Source organism: Fringilla coelebs (genome assembly GCF_963513975.1).
Source record: "Fringilla coelebs genome assembly, chromosome: 7".
NCBI lineage: Eukaryota > Metazoa > Chordata > Aves > Passeriformes > Fringillidae > Fringilla > Fringilla coelebs.
This window is the reverse complement of record NC_140035.1, coordinates 35,886,806-35,906,551: the sequence shown is the minus strand read 5'-3', so window position 1 is coordinate 35,906,551 and position 19,746 is coordinate 35,886,806. Positions and strand designations below refer to the sequence as shown.

The 19,746-nt window shown below is 42.9% G+C and overlaps 1 protein-coding gene across 1 annotated transcript in view; it reads right to left on the bottom strand.

The window, feature by feature from the left end:
* UBE2F (ubiquitin conjugating enzyme E2 F (putative)) overlaps positions 1-19,746 on the bottom strand; it is a 58,816-nt gene that overhangs the window by 6,849 nt on the left and 32,221 nt on the right. Inside the window, exons 8-9 of the mRNA XM_084209552.1 lie at positions 16,266-16,298; positions 13,983-14,045 (exon numbers count right to left, since the gene is read on the bottom strand). Of these exons, the coding sequence (XP_084065678.1) occupies positions 13,983-14,045; positions 16,266-16,298 (96 nt within the window). The remainder of the gene's footprint in view (positions 1-13,982; positions 14,046-16,265; positions 16,299-19,746) is intronic.

Here is a 19,746-nt window from a genome sequence, read left to right as displayed (position 1 = left end):
AAGAGTTTTGCAAGCTCTGTAATTAAATTTTAGTTCTCTGAAGAGAGAAGAGGAGTGGGGGGTGGAAAACCTACACAAAGGTATCTCCCATGAGCTCTCTGCTTAGCAGGGGCCACATCCATTTCCATGGCCTGTGATCCCAACTTCAGATTTTAAAATTCTCCTAGACACCAAGCCATTGTCATTTTGCAAAATGATGAGGAAATGCTTTAGCAGATTTCTTAGTAGCCAAGTCCTAAGGGGGAAAGAAAAGGTAAATTTTTTACTACAGGGAAAAAAAACCAACCAAAGCCAGAACACACCACTGTAGCTATTTGGAAAAGAGCAGCATTGTGAGGAAGAAGAGAAACACTAAGGTTTGGATTTTTTTTTTTTTTTTCATTATCTGCACACAGAGGTAGGTTACAGAGTTGGTGTGGGAAGCACTGACCTGCCTGGACAGAGAGAAGCTGCAGATACCTTCCACAGACACAGCAATTTATTGACACACTGAACACATTTGCACATTTGTTTGAGATTTCACATCTTAAGCAGGAACCATTTCCCTCATACTTTCACAAATTTCTGCTGTGTGCCACTGGAGAAAGATAAAGGGAGAGAAGGACACTCTGAAGTTCCTAGAGGAGGAACAGGCTATGGATTAGATAAATACATCTAAATCCTGTTTGTGCAAAGGCAAGAGAATTGAGCCAGATGAAGAGAGGCGAGCAGCTTCCCAAAGGAAATTGTGCCCTGGATCAGATGCAATGTGAATCCAAAACCCCCAGGGGTGGAGATGGAGGCCTGGAGAGTCCTTGGGTTTTGCCCAGACTGCCACAGGTCTCTTATTGCCATTTAACATTTCACCTGTGCTGCTGAAAACAGAGGAAATGGGAATGACCCCAGGGAGCAGAGACTGCTGGTGCCTCAGTGCCTGAGGTCGGGAGCCCCCCTCTGCTCCTCCAGGCTGTGATCACCTTGCCAGCTGTGGCAAAGGGTTACACAAAAGCCCTGCAGGAAAATAACCTGAATGATCCTAATTCCTCTGAGGCCAACCTCCTGTGAGCTGCAAGCACACTTCCACCCATGAGGATGCCCCTCATTCCCAAGAGAGGCTCTGTCCCTGGGATGCAGGAACTGATGGATGAATCACAAGCCCCGAGGAAATGGGAGCTGCCTGGCTCTGGCCAGAGGGTTCTGCAAGTCATGCTCTGCTCCAGGCAGATGATGTTCAAACCAACCTGACAGGGCAGGTGAGGCTCCAAGAGCTCAGAGTCCCTGGGAACAGCCCTGCCATATGTTCCCTTTCAAAAGCCATGGATGTTCCTAAAGGATGCAAAGCAAAAACTTTCCTTTTAAGCCACTTAGCTGCCTGAAGCATCTAAAACAAAAGCTTTAAAACATCTGCATTTCTTCCACATTACCTCAGCAAATCAAACCATCTGCAAGAGCTTAATCAACTTTGCTGAACCTGAGAGAGGCTCCATCCATAATCAAAGTGTTATGGAAGATGGGGAATGGTTGCTATAAATACTTGCAGCATTAGAAAAGTAATGGTTTTCCTATTTACATCTGTTAGCACAATTAGCAGCTGTGCTGTTGCTCATTTGCACATGCCATTTAATGCACTCTGTGCTGCTGGGAAAAGCTTTCAAAGGCTGCTACAAGGACACAGAACATAAAATAGGGAGGCAATCCAAGAAAAACCCCAGTGCAGCTCTGTAAATGCAGAAATGCTGCAGAAAAACAAAGATGTATTCTACCACGGCTGCCAGGGTTTCAGTGAGAACAACAAACACCAAACAGGGTGCTTGGGGGAGCAAAGGAAGTGAAGGATTTACTGCAATAAATATGGAGATAAATAAATGCAATGACTCACAGGGAGAATTGTTATGAAAAGATGTTTTTGGACTGGGATGGAACTGTTGTTCTTAATAAGCCATTAAGCTGTAATCAGAGAGTAATAAAAACCCCACAACAAAAGTTAACCAGCTTCCAAAAAAACCACATCAAGCTTGAAAGCCTTTTGGGACTACATTCTTTTCCAGTGTGGTAAAAGCTTGGAAAGCTGAGGTTAGCCAAAGGTAAAGATCTACTTTAGTTCTTCAGATACACCTTGTGGGTGCATTTAATTACAAGAATTCTTCAGTGTTTCATAACCCCTCTAGAAGAAATCTGGGAAGAGATACTTGATTCAGCAGCCAAGAATAAATCTGAGTTTCTTATTTTACCTGAAGAAGGTCAAAAGCACCATCACACTTTCATCACTACAGTTTTGTACTGTTATAAATAAAAAGCAGTGTTCTCACAAATATTTGGAAATAGGAAAAGAGATTTCAGGATGTCAAGGGCTGGTGCAGGGCTATCAATTTAAATCAGGGGATGGGGTTAAGTGGAAAACCTCATGCTAGACCAAGGACAGAGAGATCCCCAGCCTAGAGGAACCAAGCACAGCAAGGATGAGACTATGGTAATTTAAGCAACAGCACTTACTCAAATATTCTACAATGCAAACAACATAAAAAATGAGGTCCTGGCAAAGCCAGCTTGAAGCAAACATGGTGAGAGCCAGCTCTGTTGATGTCCCTGTCATGACCAGGATGAACAGCCCTTCTGCTCTCTACCCTGAGCTAAGAGCCGTCAACAAGAGTTTCTGACAGTCTGACACTGAAAGGGCTGAAAATGAAAACTTTCATTTGCAACCTACATTCTTGGACCCAGATCAGAATCAAAAGCCTGAGAAGTTCCTGGTTTTAAACCAGTACTTTTTTACAGTTTCTATGGGTATAGAAGTAGTTATATCATCCCAAACTGTTTTCTGACACAGCCTTGGATCACACCATAAGCTCTCAGGAACTTCCCTTTTTTCACTGTAATTTCTCACTAGGAAAGACTGTGACCTCCCAAACCTCACGCCAGAGTAATTCCAAAATCGTGTGGAGGAGTTGAAAATGAGAAATCCAGTCTGAAGATGAACTGAAAACAACTAAAAATGCTAAGAGGTAATCCAAGGAGATGTTATGAAAAGCAGAGCAGAATGCAGGCAAGCAGAGCAGCTAGTGTGACAAAGTCCATAATTTTACAATGAATTTTACAATGTCATTCTTTCTGTATGCCTTGAGAATTAATAATTCACAACTAAGAAGCAGTACTTCAAAGCCTTGACCTCAATTACTTCTTCAGCAATTTTAACAGCATATCTTGCTCCAGTGTTGGGAGTGACAGCCAGCAGCAATGAAAATGAAAACTATCAGAGTTGCACAAAATCCCCTAAAAATTCATATATGCAGCAGTGTGCCCACTAATTACTTCAAATGTGGCTAAATAGGGAAGAGGAAAAAAGACAACAGCAAGTAAAAACATGCACCTCTTGTGATCAGTAGGAAGCAATGGAACACCCTGTGGTGTTTGAGTGGTTTGTGGGGAGAGCTCTTTACCAAAATAAAGCCTCACTTAGTGTGCAGGAGTCTGGAGCCCCTACAGCCAGGGAGTGTCCAGCACAGGCAAGAAAGGGCTTTAGAATGTACAGACAGCACAATGTGACGGGTCACAGATCTGCAGACTCAGCACCACTCCCTGGCACTCTCCACCCCCTCAGCCTGAGCAGAAGCTGGGGGCAGAGCAAAGCCTGGGCTCTGCCCTGAGCTGGGTCTCCCCACTGAGCCCACCTGGAGCTGTCCTGGGGCTCCCTCCCAGCCCAGCCCCCTCCCTGCTGCTGCCAGTTTTGGCAACAGCTACAGAACTGGATGTAGAGACTCTGCTGCTCTGTCAGATCTGATGGGAACCCAAGTGTGTTTAAAAGCTCCAGGGACTGATGGGGAGGCTGGCACGAGGGACAGATGGGTGGCATCACTGCATGAGCCTTCTTCCTCTGCCAAAAGCGAACACTACAAAGCAAGCAATTGCCAAAGGTTCCCTTCAGTGAAGCTCTAGGACAGAGCAGGTGAAGGGGCAGTGGGAGAATGAACCTGCTCAAAGGCTGAGCTCAGAGGGCCATGAGCAGTGGCAGAATCACTGCCATCTCCAGAGGTGACTCTGCTGGAAATGTCTCAAGGATGAAAAGCTACAGCCACAGAGCAAACACCCCCTCTAATGTGATACAGAATCATTTCACTTGGTTCTGCTGCTCATGAGCAAGAGAACAAAGAAATGTTTCTAGCATGTCCTTTAACTTGCATTCCATTAAAATGTAAGATTGTTTTCATGGAACCTGACAGCTGCCTTGCCAAGTTTTCCAGAGGCTCCTTACTTTCATCATTATCCATAATTTTATATTTCTTCAAATTATTCTGCTGCTGTTACAGGACTATCAGACTGACAGACTCCAACTTTCATCAGAGAAGTGAAAGGATAGAAAACAGAAAAGCTTTAAAAGCAACAGTGGCACTGGGCTGAAACATCTGTCCACAGCACAGTGATGCACCAAACACAAGAACATTTTGTTAAAAACAGTTTTTAGTCTTGGGGTATGGAGGAGAAAAACATCAGGCTTGTCAACTCAGTATCTCCTTGACCCTCAGCTCCACAGAAGTCCTTCTGTTCTACACCTAATTGCTATTATCTTGTACTTCAGCATGTTCAAGAGCACACTGTTTAGTTTATAATACACGGAGGGATTCCCCTCCTTCCCCTAGGCAATTACATTTCTACAGTCTAGGAAACTTTAATCAAAAATTTACTTTAAACCTGAAGTGCCCTGCAGTTCTGAATCTCTCCCCACTCAAAATAATTGGCATTAATCACATTAAATCAATTGCTTCTAAGGCTAAGGCATAAACTTTCTTTTCCTTTTCACCTCCTTCAGCAGCTATCTGTACTATAATGCCTTGTCCAGGATATTACCATCCTGATGACAGCCTTTGCTTCTATTTTGAAAAAGATGGCCACAGACTTTAGTCCCACATGAGAGAAAATTTCCCTCCAGCCCAGGAATTATAGCTGGGACTGCCAGCTGAACACAGGAAATAACCATGGCTGAGTGGCCACTCATCCTAAGCCACTGCCAACCATGAAGAGCAACTCTCCTCTGAGCAGCACAAGGAGAATGGTTTTAAAAACCCTTTTTTTGTCAGTGTCATGCAGTGCCAGAGGCTTCCCAGGAGAGGGTGGCTTATCCACCCAATTGTGACACTGTCATGACTCAGAGCCTGGTCCTGCACTGAGCTCCTTGCCAAACATTCTTTACTCCCTTTATCACAAGGCTGGAGGGCTGAAGTTTCCAAGATGTAAGAGAGAAAAGCCCTGGGATGAGTCCCAGCTGTGAGTGCAGCCCAGCACTGATTCAAGCCACAGGCCAACCTCAGTTCTGACAACCAGAGAAAAGAATTTATTTTGCAGGCAGATAAAAGAATAAAAAGTAAAATGTCAAGATGAAAAAACTGGTTGCGTCTTCCCTTGTGCATTTCAGCTTATCTGGAAAATGGAAACCTTTGGCACCTGTGAGTACAAAGGGCAGCACAGCAGAGCAAAGTGGTCTGGATTTATTCCTTCAAAAGTGATCCTGTCAGAGCACAGATAAATCAGGTGAGAGAGGCTGTCTGTGCAGGAACACCACAGCAAGGCTGAGACATGCAAGGAAAGGATAAGGAACAGAATGCAATTTAAATGTCAGGCTGTTAATCCAGGGCTAAGATGATCCAAATGAATGCCCAGCCTCCCACTGCTCCATTGTCCTCCCCTGGGTGAATCATATCCCTCTCCACAGCACTCCAATTCTCATCAGCAAAGTTCCAAGCACTACAACAGCTCTCCAGCCTTGAAATTTAGTTTGGTTGCCCAGCACTGCAATTTGTGGACATCAGATTCTATTCTATTCACACAAAGTAAGTGTCAAGTCTACAAATTCTGGAGTAAACCAACATTAACCACTTCATGATACTGAAAATAAAACAGCCCCCTATTTTTGTTTAAACCTGTTTTTCAGTTTATAACAAAAGACATCAAAATGAAATCACTTACAATGATTACTGTACACTACAAGGAAAATCAGGACAAGGTGAAAAGCTTGGCTTGCCTGCAGCCAATGAAGAAAAAACCCCAAATTTGCAGTGGTAAAACATCAATTTTCATTCCTGATAAGACTCTTAAACCAAAGGATCATCTTTTTTGCCACCTGTTAAATCTTTCAGTGTTACCTACATATTTAAACTTTGCTGGCAGACATCTGTGAATTTTCAGAGAATATGAAAAACCAGAATATTCCAAATTCACCCAGACCTGGTTTACTCTCTCCCCTATTAAATGAAATCCCCATTTCTTTTTCCAGAGGGATTTCAGCCCAGGGGTTCACATGCTCAGTGCTACTGAAGAATCCAAAGCAGCTGTTGTTTTCTGCACCAAGCCCTGGAAGGGCTGGGGGAGTTAAAAGGGCTGGTTTTGAATTGAGGGTTCTGTTAACAGCCCAGCAGGGTTAGATGATGCAGGAATCTGAGAAACCCAGCTCCCTGAGCTCACATTTCACTGCTGGGGAGCACACACCCCAACAGGCTCCTCTGGCCAGCAGCACCAGTGATACTTGTTTCTGTTGATGCAGCTAAATAAAACACAATAAAAGCAACTGCCCAATCCTGCAGGATAAAATCTCTGCAATTCAGGCACACAGAGTACCTGACCAGGAGCTCTGCCTCATCACAGGAGGGGTCATGTGATAAGCACTATCCTTCTGACACTCCCAATGAGGGGATGCTGGATTAAAGGGCTCTGAACACACAGGGCTGGTAAATTGCTCCTGCAGAACTTGTACAAAGGCTGATTTTTTTCCCCAGTGCTAAGACAAAATCTGCCAAAGTGAATGTGGCTACCCCATCCCTGGAAGTGTCCAAGGTCAGGCTGGACAGGGTTTGGAGCACCCTGGGATAGAGGAGGGTGTCCCACAGCAAGAGGTAGCACTGGATGGTCTGGAGGGTTCCTTCCAAACCACCCCACCCTGTGACTCACATGGAAATCAATTTGGAGCTTACATGCTGAACGTTTTACTACTGAAATAAAGATCTTTCAAGACAGCAGGAAAAAAAACTCTTCTGGCTTGGTAGCTTTTGTTACTGAATTATTCACACTCATGACAAGGCAGGCAGGACATGATGACAAGATGAATTTTCACACAGGGTCCTTTCAAGTCTGCCAACACAGGCAGGAGTCCATGGAAAAGCCCCACTCCCTGACAACACCTCACTTGGCAGCTGGAACCAATCCCCTTTTCTCCTGTCACTTTGTCAAAATGAATGCAGCCCTAACCCAGGCAACCACCAGCACAGTGCCAGAAATAAATTCCAGAAAATTGTGTTCATTGCTGATTTCCCACTCCTTTATGCCAAGTTCAAGAGGTCAAACTTTGATACTTTGGTTTTTTTAACCCTTCAAAAATAATCCAGCTCAATCTGTTCATGCCTTATGAGCACCTTGCACACCCAGCACATTGCTCCTCCAGCACCAGCTCAAACACAGTAATAATAAAATACTTTCAAAGACTACATTCAAGTAAATGTTTTTGAAGTATTTTCTCTGTTCTAAAGCAAATTTTCCAGCTGCCTTGAGTCATCACTAAACTTCTGACATTTGAGCTTAAAAAATGGTAACAGTAATTATCAGAACTCTTCATGTATCACTGTCACTGTTTGAATACAGAACTTTACAGGGATATGTTTGGAGAAAAATTCCAGCTGGCTGTGATGGGAAACCATTGGCAAGGGTGAAAAGCCTGACAAAGAGAACTGGGCTAAAAATAATGAGTGAATGAATTAAATGAGAATTATTTCTTTAAAATTCCTTAGTGAAGGCATTAGAGAAAGCAGTTTGCCATTAAAAACCCTTGGAGTGCATTCCCTGGCTGCAATCCAATAAAGAAACATTCAGACAGAAACATGATATCAACTTGGGTGATAGAGGCATTTGACTTTTGAGCCACCCCTGTGCTTTGAATACTTTGCAAAACTAAAGCATTTCCATTTTCTGTTTCTTCAGGGACCACTACCCACCAGAGAACACAGATTATCTACAATTATCTGGAAAATAAAATGCCTGTTTAGAGCTATTTCTAATGCTTTTTATCACAAATAACAGCTCTTCTGAAATGCCAAGTGACAGGATGCAGCATCCACAGTCCATGAAATTTTATTATACTTTATATTCTCTAAGTGTTTTATATCAAAATGTCTTTTAGTGAATCTTGGACAATTTTGGTGACTGCTATCCAAACAAGCTATTTTGCACCCAAACTGGCCAACAATTACTACAGATCAGTGGGTAATATTTCTAATTCCTAGACAGATTTAAGCCTCAAGGAATTAAGCCAAAAATAAACTGGAAAAAACCACAGAATCTAAGCAGTGGCAAGGAAAAGACCTGATGTCTTCTGAACAGGAAGAATCCTGTAGGAGCTAAATATTCAAATATACCTTTGACATAAAAATGATAAACATAGGGCAGGTGCAACAGAGAAACAAAGAAGCTACTATAAGATCACTTAAATCAATTACTTTAAACCAGAAGATGTAAGGAAGAAATACAGATAATGAATATTTTCTTCCCCAAACTTCCAAGTTGAATTTTATTTTGTGTTAGTTTGCCTGCTTAGAGGATCCTGCGGCACACTGGCATTTATAGCATGCTTTTCATTCAGATGTATCAAAGAGCATTTCAAACAGACTGATCTCCTGAGACAGGAAATTGCACTAACAGAAGAAAACTAACTTCAACATGATCAATGATGAGATAAAACAGAATCCAAATTTGAAGGCATTGTTTAGTTTCAAATGCTTCTCTTCAGCTATACAGAAAAATGGAATTTGAAGGAAGGCTTAAATCCAAATGTAATTATGCCCTTATTATGTATGAGCACAGAAATAAAAAGCCAGGAGGATGAAAGCACAGCTGGCCAGGACATTACTTTGGAGGAGTCTTTAGAAGGATCAGATCTGAAATGACACAGAGGCAGGGAGCTCTGGGACTCTTTAGCTGTCTAAAGGCATCAGCAGCGCAAGGACAAAATTACTCCAAACTTCAGCAGAGATAAAAGATCCCAAATCTGCCAGCTCCTGTGCTTAGCACCCTGGGGAATAACTCAAAGAAGAAAGCACCAGGCTCTCAGAATGGGGTTTGATAAAACTTGAGGTGGGACATGAGGACAGGAATCCCTTTCCACTTGGAGATGCGCTTCCCAGGCCAGCCCTAAAGGTTTAAAAAACCAACAAACCAAGGAGGAGGAAATCACTCTTGGCCTATCAAGTTTTACAATCCCAACCTCCTGCTGCTTCCTGGTGGCTCCAGAACTGAGGAGGCTGTGCTGGGCAAGGACAGCTTCTGATGCAAGTGGAAATTCTGGGAGGAAATTCAACTCAGTGTGTTTCCAGAGGGATGCCTGGAGATCCTCTACTGAAAATCTGTATTTATTTCTTACTTTCATTACTGACTTGCTGAAAACAGCTCACTTGCCATGGCTCACCTGCTCTCAGGAGGTCTCTGGCCCAGGCTCTGACACTTTGTCAGATGCTGCTGGTTCTTGCCCAGCTGTCCAGGGGTTTCACAGAATTCCACACTGGTTTGGGCTGGAAGTTCCTCCCATTCCACCCCTGCCACGGGCTGGACACCTTCCACTATCCCAGGCCTTCGACACTTCCAGGGATGGGCAGCCACAACTTTGGGCAATGCTTGAGCAATTAAGACTCTTCTGTGAAAATTCTAAACTGTTTGGTGTTTAGGACTCTAAAAAACTGCCTACAATTTATGAGATGTTATAAAAATTCTTCAGTGAGATCTGTATTCAGCAACTGTTCCTGATTACCAATGGAGTTTCTAGTGGAGTGAGATCAGCTCTCACTAGTGAGGACACCACGACAGTCTCAGGTAACTTCAGGAAAACATTCATCCCACAACCTCCAAGGACCACAGGCAACTGAAAGGATGGACTGGGTTTTTTAAGTCAAGTTTCCTACAGAACTGAGGCTGTGTAGGGCAATTACAACACTGAGAGGAAACCTTAGAAGCAGCTTCAGATTCTGTAACACCATGAACTTCATAAATCCATCTCCACAGAAATAACCCTGAAATAAAAACTTTTATTTTCTTTATCACCCAGAGAAACCTTTAATTAAAATTTAAAAATTGAAAAAAAAGTATTGCAGAAGTCAATCCAGAGCCAAACTCCTCCACACAAACCTATGCAAAATAATTGAGCATTAAATGCTGCTTTCCAAAGAGGATGCAAATAAAATCAGGGCTCACTGAATTAAGTTAAAAACGTGTTTGAAGTGGGTCCTTGGCAAACACACACCTCTTCCCATTAGATTTCTTAGCTCTGGCACTTCAGAGCTGCAGGTAAATGTGATAAACTGGATTTTCACAAGGAGGAAGAAAAATTCCCCGCCAAGTGCAATCTACCTGAGGCTTTCACAAGGACACAGCACAAAGCACTGAGTGCTGACTGATGGGTTGCACTGAGATGGAAACATTGTGCAGGAAAACAGCACAGGGAGATGGAACTCAGCTTCTCCTACTACTGAAACAACTCCTGATGACAGGGATGAAAAGTAACAGAGTGTTTGCTAATCTGCAGAATGACAAAAGTTTGCTTGAATTGCACCAAACATAAGGTAAATATAATTCAAACAGGACACAGCATTAGGGTTTTTGACTCAGCAGCCCTAGGTGAGGAAGAAATCTAAGGAATACTTGGAAAAACATTCCTACTTTAAGCCACATTAAGCTTGCACTTAATGTTCTGTTGTGTGTTGTACAAATGGCTTTGAAATGTTTTTTGACAGAAGTGAACACCTCTAGGAAATGTAAAGGTTTTTAACATTTTACACTGGCTAATCACCATGTCCTGAGACAGCTCCCACACCAGCCATGACACAGGGCCCTACAGAAAGCATTTCCTACATTTCACCTAACAAATCCCACCCACAGCACCTCTGGATGAGGAATACCAAGTCCTGGAGCACTAAGCTCACTTGGTTTTCCACTGCTTGGATCTTCCAAAAGATCCCCATTGTTTCAGTGTTCAGCCCACCTGGCTGCCACTGAGCAAATCAGTCCAGCTCTATGTGTTTGCAGTATAAAAACCAGCAAATCCTTCACATCATTTTTAAGTGAGTAGGCATTAAAACTTAAACACTTGCTCATTGCTTCAGGATCCATGGGATTGATTGATAATTAATGGCTCTGGCTATCCAAAACTACTGACAGAGTGACTTCTGTGCTAAATGCAGAGTGCTCCAAGCTCATTCATTAGTGAGAGCTTCTTTAAATTCAGAAAGAAATCAACCACCAAACTGCTGAGATTATATCAGTGTGAGAAAATGCTGGGCAACTCCTTGCTTAGTTTACATAGACACATCAATCATCTTTTTATCATCCTTTTATTCTGATTTATTGAGCTCTACACCAGGAGAGGATGCTTGCTTATCTCCCAGTGACTGTGACTCAACTGCAGAGCAATGTGGACACCAGGGATGTCCAGCACTTGGGAAAACAGATGTTCCCCAAATTTGTTGTAGAGCCTGCCAAAAAATCACTGGCACCTAGCAAGGTGTGTGTGGGAGAACTGCAAAATGAGTAAAGCTGCATAAACGAACATATTTATTTTTTAAAATAATTTGTAGAAGTGACTTGATGCTCACTGACTGAAGGGAGCTGCAAAGGAACAAGTTCAGTAAGTGACAGCTCCCTCCTGGAGCTAAAGGAAGTCACGCAGGGCTGGAAGCTGAAGCTGCACTAACACACATCTCAGGTAGGACAGGGTAATAAAACAATCAATTTATGGAACTTGAGCTCTGAATTTTGTATCATTTTACATCTTAGGACAAGGCTGCTTTTCCAAACATGCTCAGATTCAATGCAAGAAGGGAGAGGTGCCTCACAGAGGAAGGGATCACACCAGCCCCTTCCATCCTGCTCTAACACAAACACTCCCAGCACAGCTGTTTCCCAAGAAGAATTTGCTACCTCTGATGGGATTTCCCCAGCATCTGCAAGGCAGGAGTCATTTGAGATGACCTGGAGCTGACCAAAGCCCAGCCTCAGCTCTCAATAACCACAGGCAAGGCCTGGGATTAGCTGTTACCCTCTGGGCAGCCAGGCTCAGCCTGGAACGCCAGGATTTCAGACCTGAAGGGACATCAGTGAAATTCTGAGTCACCCACCCTGGGAGAAGCACAGGAGACAGCCTTGGGTGCAGTTTTTGGCTGTGACACACCCCACACTCCCAGGACTCCCCTGCACACAGATGTTTGTGTGCACAACTGTTTCTGTATGGCTGGATCTGCACATCTGTCCATACAGATACTGCACACACATTACATATACACTATATGTATTATCCTATTACACATGTAAACAAGTCTCAGAGGAAAGAAAACTCATAAGCATTCCCATATTCATCCTATTGGGCATTGCAAATATTTCTTAAGAGCCAGGATGGTACCACAGCATCTGACTCCACAACATAGTTGTGTATTTTTACATAAAATAAGACATCTCTGCCACAGGGAACCAAAACAACTCAGACTGCAAGTGCAGCTTTTTCTCTCCCTTGCATTATTTATTCTCTTCACAAAGGCATCACTGGGTTTTTTTTGATGTCACCACAAAACACACTACAGAAAATCCATCCCCACCTGGTGCTATAGAACACATACATTAAATTCAGATAAGCTCAAAAAAGAAAATTAAAATGGCATAATATGAATTTTAGAGATGCTTATGAGATCACTAGGAGTTTAATAAATAAAAAATGTATTTCCCCGAAAAAAAATTATTTAGAAGACTGTCAGAAAAACAGCTCAATTTCCTTTTCACTGCTTCAAATAACTTCCATGTAATTAGTTAATTAGTGTAGCAGTACACTATTTTTGAGGGCTCACCTCTGGTTTTGAGGGAGGTGTGTCTTTTAAATCAGGCAGCATTTTCCTTTCTGTGGATTCCCACCATTTCCAATCTCTCAATGAGGCTGAGAGGTCAGGACAGCAATTTGAACCACCCGGGGAGGAAATGGGATGGGCTTTAAGGTTCCTTCCAACCCAAACCATTCTGTGATTCCAGAGACCACAGAGACCCCTCTCCTCCAGAAGAGGTTTGCAGATAATTTTTTCCAGCTTTGCTGTATGTTCTCATCTCAGCCCTGCAAACATGGATGAACCAGAATAGCTACAAGATCTCATTAATCAAAAAACAGCTGGAAAGATGAACCTGCAATCCTGGTATTTCCTCTTGAAAAAATGAGATAAATTAGGTGCACTGCCTGACTGTACTTTCAATGAACTCTTCAAATCAACACTTCCTTACCTGGGAACTTTCTGCAATCTTAAAGGTTAACCTCGACAAAAGTGTCAGAAGAGTTTAATTAGAACAAGATGTCTGGAACAGACTAGGTGTGAGTTCTGTGTGCTTGAGGAATACATCCATGACATGATGGAATTTTGGAGATTTGGAGATGGATACAAAGGAGAAATTGGCACTTTTGCTCAGAGGTGAGCAGCACCTCTCATTTATGTTCTGCTTTGCCCAGTCCATAATACACACATGAAAATTAGGATCAATAAAAAGAAAACAGAAGTTTTTCAACTTGCCCAGATTTCTCCTGGCAACATGGAATAGCTCTGAGTAAAAGAGCTGCCTTTGGAAAGACAGAGAGAGGAGATCTTCTCAGAGATCTTCTAAGGCAAAGGTCACCCACGTCACCATGCCAAAGCAGCTCACCATCAGCTTGCTGCACAGCACATGCACAACTTCAGGGAAATCTCAGACACAAGAAGGGAAAGATCATCTATTCTGGGGCTGTGACCACATTATGGCCCACAACCTCAGCACATGGTGACTAACTCTGCTGTGTGCAGTTTGCTTTCCCAGAGAAAGCCCTTTTTGTTTGAATAACTGGCTGCTGATACAATGAGTCACTCAACTACCTCGAGCAGCAGCTCCACCACTCTAAAAGGACTGGCTGGGAAGTGCTGAGTACAGAATGTGTGCTTGTTTAGGAACAAGCTGCCTTAAATAAACCACTGACTCACCTTGTCACGCAAATGATGCTCTGCAGCCTCAATATTCAAAGGATCGTCAAAATTCAAAAGATCCTGGAAAAGAAAGAGAGAACATTGAGGGGCTCCCACTCACTGCATCACCAGGAGCCCAAAGCCCTCAGGAACAAGAAAATGGAACAAAGCAAACAGGGCAGCAGGTTTCATCTCATCATTTTTTTTTTTTCACCATTTCATCATTTAATCACTGCCTCGGTGGTGTCTGTGCCAAAGGTAAAGGTAAATATAAATGAGTAATTTGGTAATTGGAAACCAAATCACAGAGCAATTAAATGGTAACAGCACCAGGGCATTTAAGCCCTTCTGGTGTGGGCCCCATGACACTTCTCCCTGGAAGTGAAAGTATTTCTATCAGAAAACTAAATTTTAGAGGAACAGTCAAACTTTTAGGAGGCATAATTCCTGTTGATTTTTGTTAGAGGGCAAAGCAAACCTCGAAAAAAACTTCTGCAAACAGTGTGCTGATAAAGTGGGAGTGTCCTTAATTCCACCTCCACAGAAAAGCAATTTCACTCTCTCTGTGAAGAAGCAATTTCTGTGACCTGCAGCCTGACAGGGAAGCTTTAGTACTCTGGGAAAAACAGGGGAGTGGAAATAGAGCAAATAGTGGAAATAGAGGTAAAAGAGTGCAAAGATCCTGAGAACTAAGGACATGTGGGGTCAGGGAGCAGAAATAGCCCTGACAAACCTCAGACCTCTCAGTTTAATCTCATATACTAACTTTGGAAGGAGAAAGGGTCTAGGGTTAAAAATGGAGAAGAGGAATCAGCATTAAAAATAATACTGAATCACAAGTGGTAGATAAAACCAGCACTGAGAGAGAAAAGAAACAATAGGAAGGATTCCACTGATTGATGAATGGAAAAAGAGAATTGCCTTTACAAACAAACTGTAGGTTTGCTGATAAATGAAACTGGAGATTGAAAGATAAAAGAAACACTGGGGGAAAACCCTAAATTACATTAAGAATTAAAAATTAAAAAGGAGAGTTATACATTAGAAGGAAATCTTCAGTATCAGGCTTTTCAGGAAGTCTGCACCTCTCAAGTACCTCAGCCAATGGGGAAAGAGAGAGGGAAATGTGGCTGGGAAATTGGGATAAAAAGGAGGCTGCTTGCTCCAAAAATTGGAGAGACCCCAGAGGAATGCCCCATGGCCTCTCCCTTTATTGGAATAAAATAAAAGGACTCCTCTGCCTCCTTTTTGGACATAAACCTCTTTTGTTTGTGGATTCATTTTCCTGACACAGCCATGACAAATTCCATGGTCTCCTAGGCACGACCACCCCTCCCTGCAGTTCTCTGCCCAATATTTTTATTTTATGCAGCTCTGTCCCTGATGATTTTACTTCCTTCCACTTACTTGGCATGCACAGGGAGAATGACTCTGAAATGCAATTCACTTTTGCTGCAAAGGCAAATGCTCTCCAATCTTTTACATCAATTTACCAAGGAAACTGCTGAAAAAACCAACCATGACTTTTGGATGCCAGGAAATCCAAGACTCCTTCTACACCCTGGAGTGGCTGAGGTGGTCCCTCCAGAGGAATGACAAATGTGGTTACCATGTTAGTGCTGCTCTTTGCTTCCTCCTGACATTCCCAGCCAGCAGCAATGGCTGAGGAAATGAATCCCTAAAAACTTTTGTAAAGACTTAGCTTATTTCCACTTTTAGGGCAAAAGCAGCTGTTGCATCCTGCCTGCCTCTTGCAGCTTCCTGCCCTCTCCTCCATTTTCAAGGTGTTCCTGCAATTACAGGTTCCTTGCTCCCAGCAATCTTTAGAAAACAAGGGAGGAAATGGGATCCCTGAATAAAATCACATAAATTCTGTGACAAGTCAGGTTTTATGCAAACAAGGAATGAGACCTGCAGGGCAGACATTAATTCCTAAATAGGATTTTTTTGAAAAGACTACCAACACAATTCCTTCTCAGAGCAGTATGCATTTCTTTGTCCTGCAAATCAGCAGAAAGAGTTTCATACTGTGTGGAAGATCCCAAATAATTTGTTATCAAAATATCCCCTAATATTTCTAACCAAAGTAAAATCCATGTACAAAAAGCTGGCATATCAGACAGTCTGGATGAGTTCCACAAACAAAAGCACAATCTGATTTCATACTCATCCAACACCCACTGAAGTCAAGGGAAATAAAGACCTAAATTTTACAGGCAGTTGGGTCTGTCATTAGTTGATGCTGGAACTAAACCAGGCAGGAAAAAGAAAAGGGGACATGCAAAATATTCCTTTACTTACAGTAAATAAAGAGTTTAACCCCCAGACAATATCCTGCAAAGGAAAAACACAGATAGTTAGACAGGCATTTCAGGAGTATTGAATGCATTCACAAACTTAATTTTTTAATTAATCCGTGAAATAACTGGAAAAAAAAAAATCTAGATTAGGAGTAATGTTTTACTAATTTAAATTAAAATACTGAAAAGGCTTTCCCATTTCATGGCCCCTTGATATTTAGAAGTCAGCAAAAACCAAATACTGCATATTCAAACAGAAGGTAAGAGCTTTCTGTATATTCCTTTCTGTGTATTCCTGTTGCTCCTCCATTCAAGGAGAGGAGTGATACCTTAGAATTTGCCACGAGCTGAAAACTGCACTGCTTCAAGGGTGGGTAATGAAAGTTAATTCAGCAATCTTTTCTTAAATTAAAGAGGGGTCAAACAAATATTTGAAACTGTCAACATATCAGAGAAAAGAGGGTGAGCTGTAGTAGGAGTACAGAGAAATACTATTCTTACATAAGCATATGTCTCAAGTCATTCCACGGCTAAAATGCAAATTTACAATAAAGATAAAGCCTCAAAGTACCAAACTCCCTATGCACAGCAAAGACCTCCAATAAATGAGTGTATCTGAGCTTGTTTCCTGCTCTGGGCCCTGTGCTGAGAGTGTGCAGCACAGAAATCCATATCCCTTAAGGAGCCTGTCCAATAATGCCCTAATGAGCAAGACACGATGCCAGCATTCCGCAGCCAGCAGCCTCTCACCATCCAGTTTCCCTCTGCTCCTGCACAGACAGCCCACCCAGTTTAGCTGCTTTTGGCCTGGATTGTCAGGCAAACTGGATTCTATTTGCCATCTGGATGGCAGCTGTCTTTTGCTAAGTCTTCCTTATCTCTTCAACAACATCTGCTGATAACAGGCTATGGAATGTCACTGCATGGCTGATAAGAACTGCAGCATCCCACTGGGAGATGTGAGCCCAGAGGGAGGAGCCAAGCATTCCTACCTGGATAGAATCTGGAGATTCTAGAACACCAGCACGGCTTCCCACTGGATTTCCTAGAGGAACAGCAGCTGCCTCATCTTCCACTCGATCTTAAGAGGCAGACTGCACCTTTCTACAGGATCCCTGCTCCAAGAGAGCCACCCCTGACACTCCATCGGGGGCTGCAGCCACAATTCCAACTGGACTGCCCCCAACACCCTGACCCACAGGGTGTCAGGCTATGTTCTGACTCTGGCAGTGTTGTTCTAGTGTACTGCAGTGTTTATTTTTTTATTTTCTTCCCTAGTAAAGAACTGTTATTCCTGTTCCCATTTTTTTACCTGAGAGCCCCTTAATTTAAAATTTATAACAATTCGGAGGGAGGGGGTTTACATTTTCCATTTTAGGGGACGCTCCTGCCTTCCTTAGCAGACACCTGTCTTTCCAAACCAAGACAGCTTTGAAAACATCAAACTGCCCAGCAGGGCTGGCACTGCCAGCCTTTCCAGCCTCAGCACCTTCTCAAGTGTGGAAAAGACAGCAACTTTCCAACGTGGCAGCACAAACACATGAACTGCACAAAAGGGGTGACCCAGACATTTCATTTCAGTTATCTGTAAATTTTAAGACTCTAGTGACCTTCACTCCCAAAGAACAGCTCTGCCAGTTCCCTGGCAAGCAGGAGAAAAATGAACATTTCAATTTTAATTGTTTTATTATTCAAGTATTTCAAAGAAGGGATGGAAATCATTGTTTCACACTTTATTTAAGCTTCTGTGCTTGTTCAACTGCTGGAACAGACACCAGGCATAGCAGAGGGCAGCAGAGCGTGGTATTAAGGACACCTGTATTAATCTTTGGGGTAAATTATTAGTACAATGCAGTGATGTACCAAAGTCACAGATTAAAGGAACAAAATGACATTTTTAGAAGTTGCCTTCTACCTACACCATGGGACAGCAGGCTGCAGCTGCAGAATGTGCTGCAGAACCACAACACTTAGCATCAAAACCATCCTGAACAGGTACAAGGTCACCTGAGTATTCTGGGGCCTGGCCATTTCTACCTCCTGAATGCCAAACCTGCATCCCCAGGGTTACAAACTGTCCACAGCTGTTCCAGCACCAGCATGGCTGAAAAGGAACAAATCAGGAGCAAGGCAGTGCCTTCTAAAACCCTCAAGAGTTCATTTTCTCCTTACCCTGAGCAGTGCTGACCCCCCTGCTCTGCCAGAAGCTCCCCAGACACCAGCAGAGCTCTCTCCAGACAAAACTCCTCCCTGTCCAAGACAAGCTCCAAAGCCTCACAGAAGTAAATGCTGCAGTTCAAAAAGGAGATGTAATATCATATTTTTCTATTATATAATCAATTGTTCCCAAATTCTTATTTGCTGAACCCCGGTTTTAATGCTTTGGGGTGCTTGACTCATTTGAGCTGGGTTTTACAGGGTTCTATTAAAAAATAAAAAAAGGAAACATCAAACAAAAAAAACCAACAAAAACCTTTGTACAGGCACAAGCTGTCAGAATGCTGTACATCTCCACTGCCATTCCAGACACCAAAAAGTAATAACAGGATTACTATTATTACTGAACAATTTACCTGTGAAAGTCTTAATATCATTTTTGATGCTTCCATCTATTCAAGTTTTATGATTTGTTGGGTTCATTTTATACCCTTGCATGGCTCCATAAGAAAATAGTGCTAAATTACTACCAGAGGACAATTGTTTTTTGTAATGAGCTTGAGGCTAGGCTGGATTGAAATCTAGGATATTGAGGAAGGGAAGTGGGATGGAACAGATGAGCAAAAGTGAAGCAAGCATTTGGTATCTGAAAAACTCAACATTTTTATTGAACTGCAGAAATAATCACTCTGCATTGCTGACTTCAGCAGAGCTGCTGGCTGCATGCAGATAAGCACAGCCTTGATGCTTGCTTTGGGTATTCCTGAGGAACCAAAAGGATGTGCAAGCCCCTGAAGATCTTGTCACATTTAACAGCTCAAAAACTTCTGCTCCCCTTCAGTGTAAGAAAGCATCAGGCTTGGCTTCAAATATTTACTGAACTTGTGGATTAAATAGCCTGAAAACAAAGTGAAACCCATGTGCAGGAGTTTTTCAAGGTGCTCTTCACAGGGAGGAGCAGGGCAGGTGGCACTGAGAATGTCACGGCGCACACCTTGACAGGGCACTTCAGTGAGACCCCCTTGTACAAGATCACACGCCTGCACCTGACAAGCTGCTTCCTTCACAAAGCTGCTTCTCATCAGACTTTAACATCAAACTTGCAGAGGACAAGGGCACCACTGCTGAGGGGCAGCCACAGAGCAAAGCTGAGAGCCTCTGCTTTATGTGCTGGACCTGCAGCCAGGGCTATGTGGCTCCTGCTCCAGGCTGTTCCCTGGGTGGTGTCCCAGAGCTCTGCCACCAGCTCAGATGTCACCCGTGGCTCAGATGCCTTTGGGAGTCCAAGGCAGGTCTTGGATATGCAAATGGGTTTAATTCACATT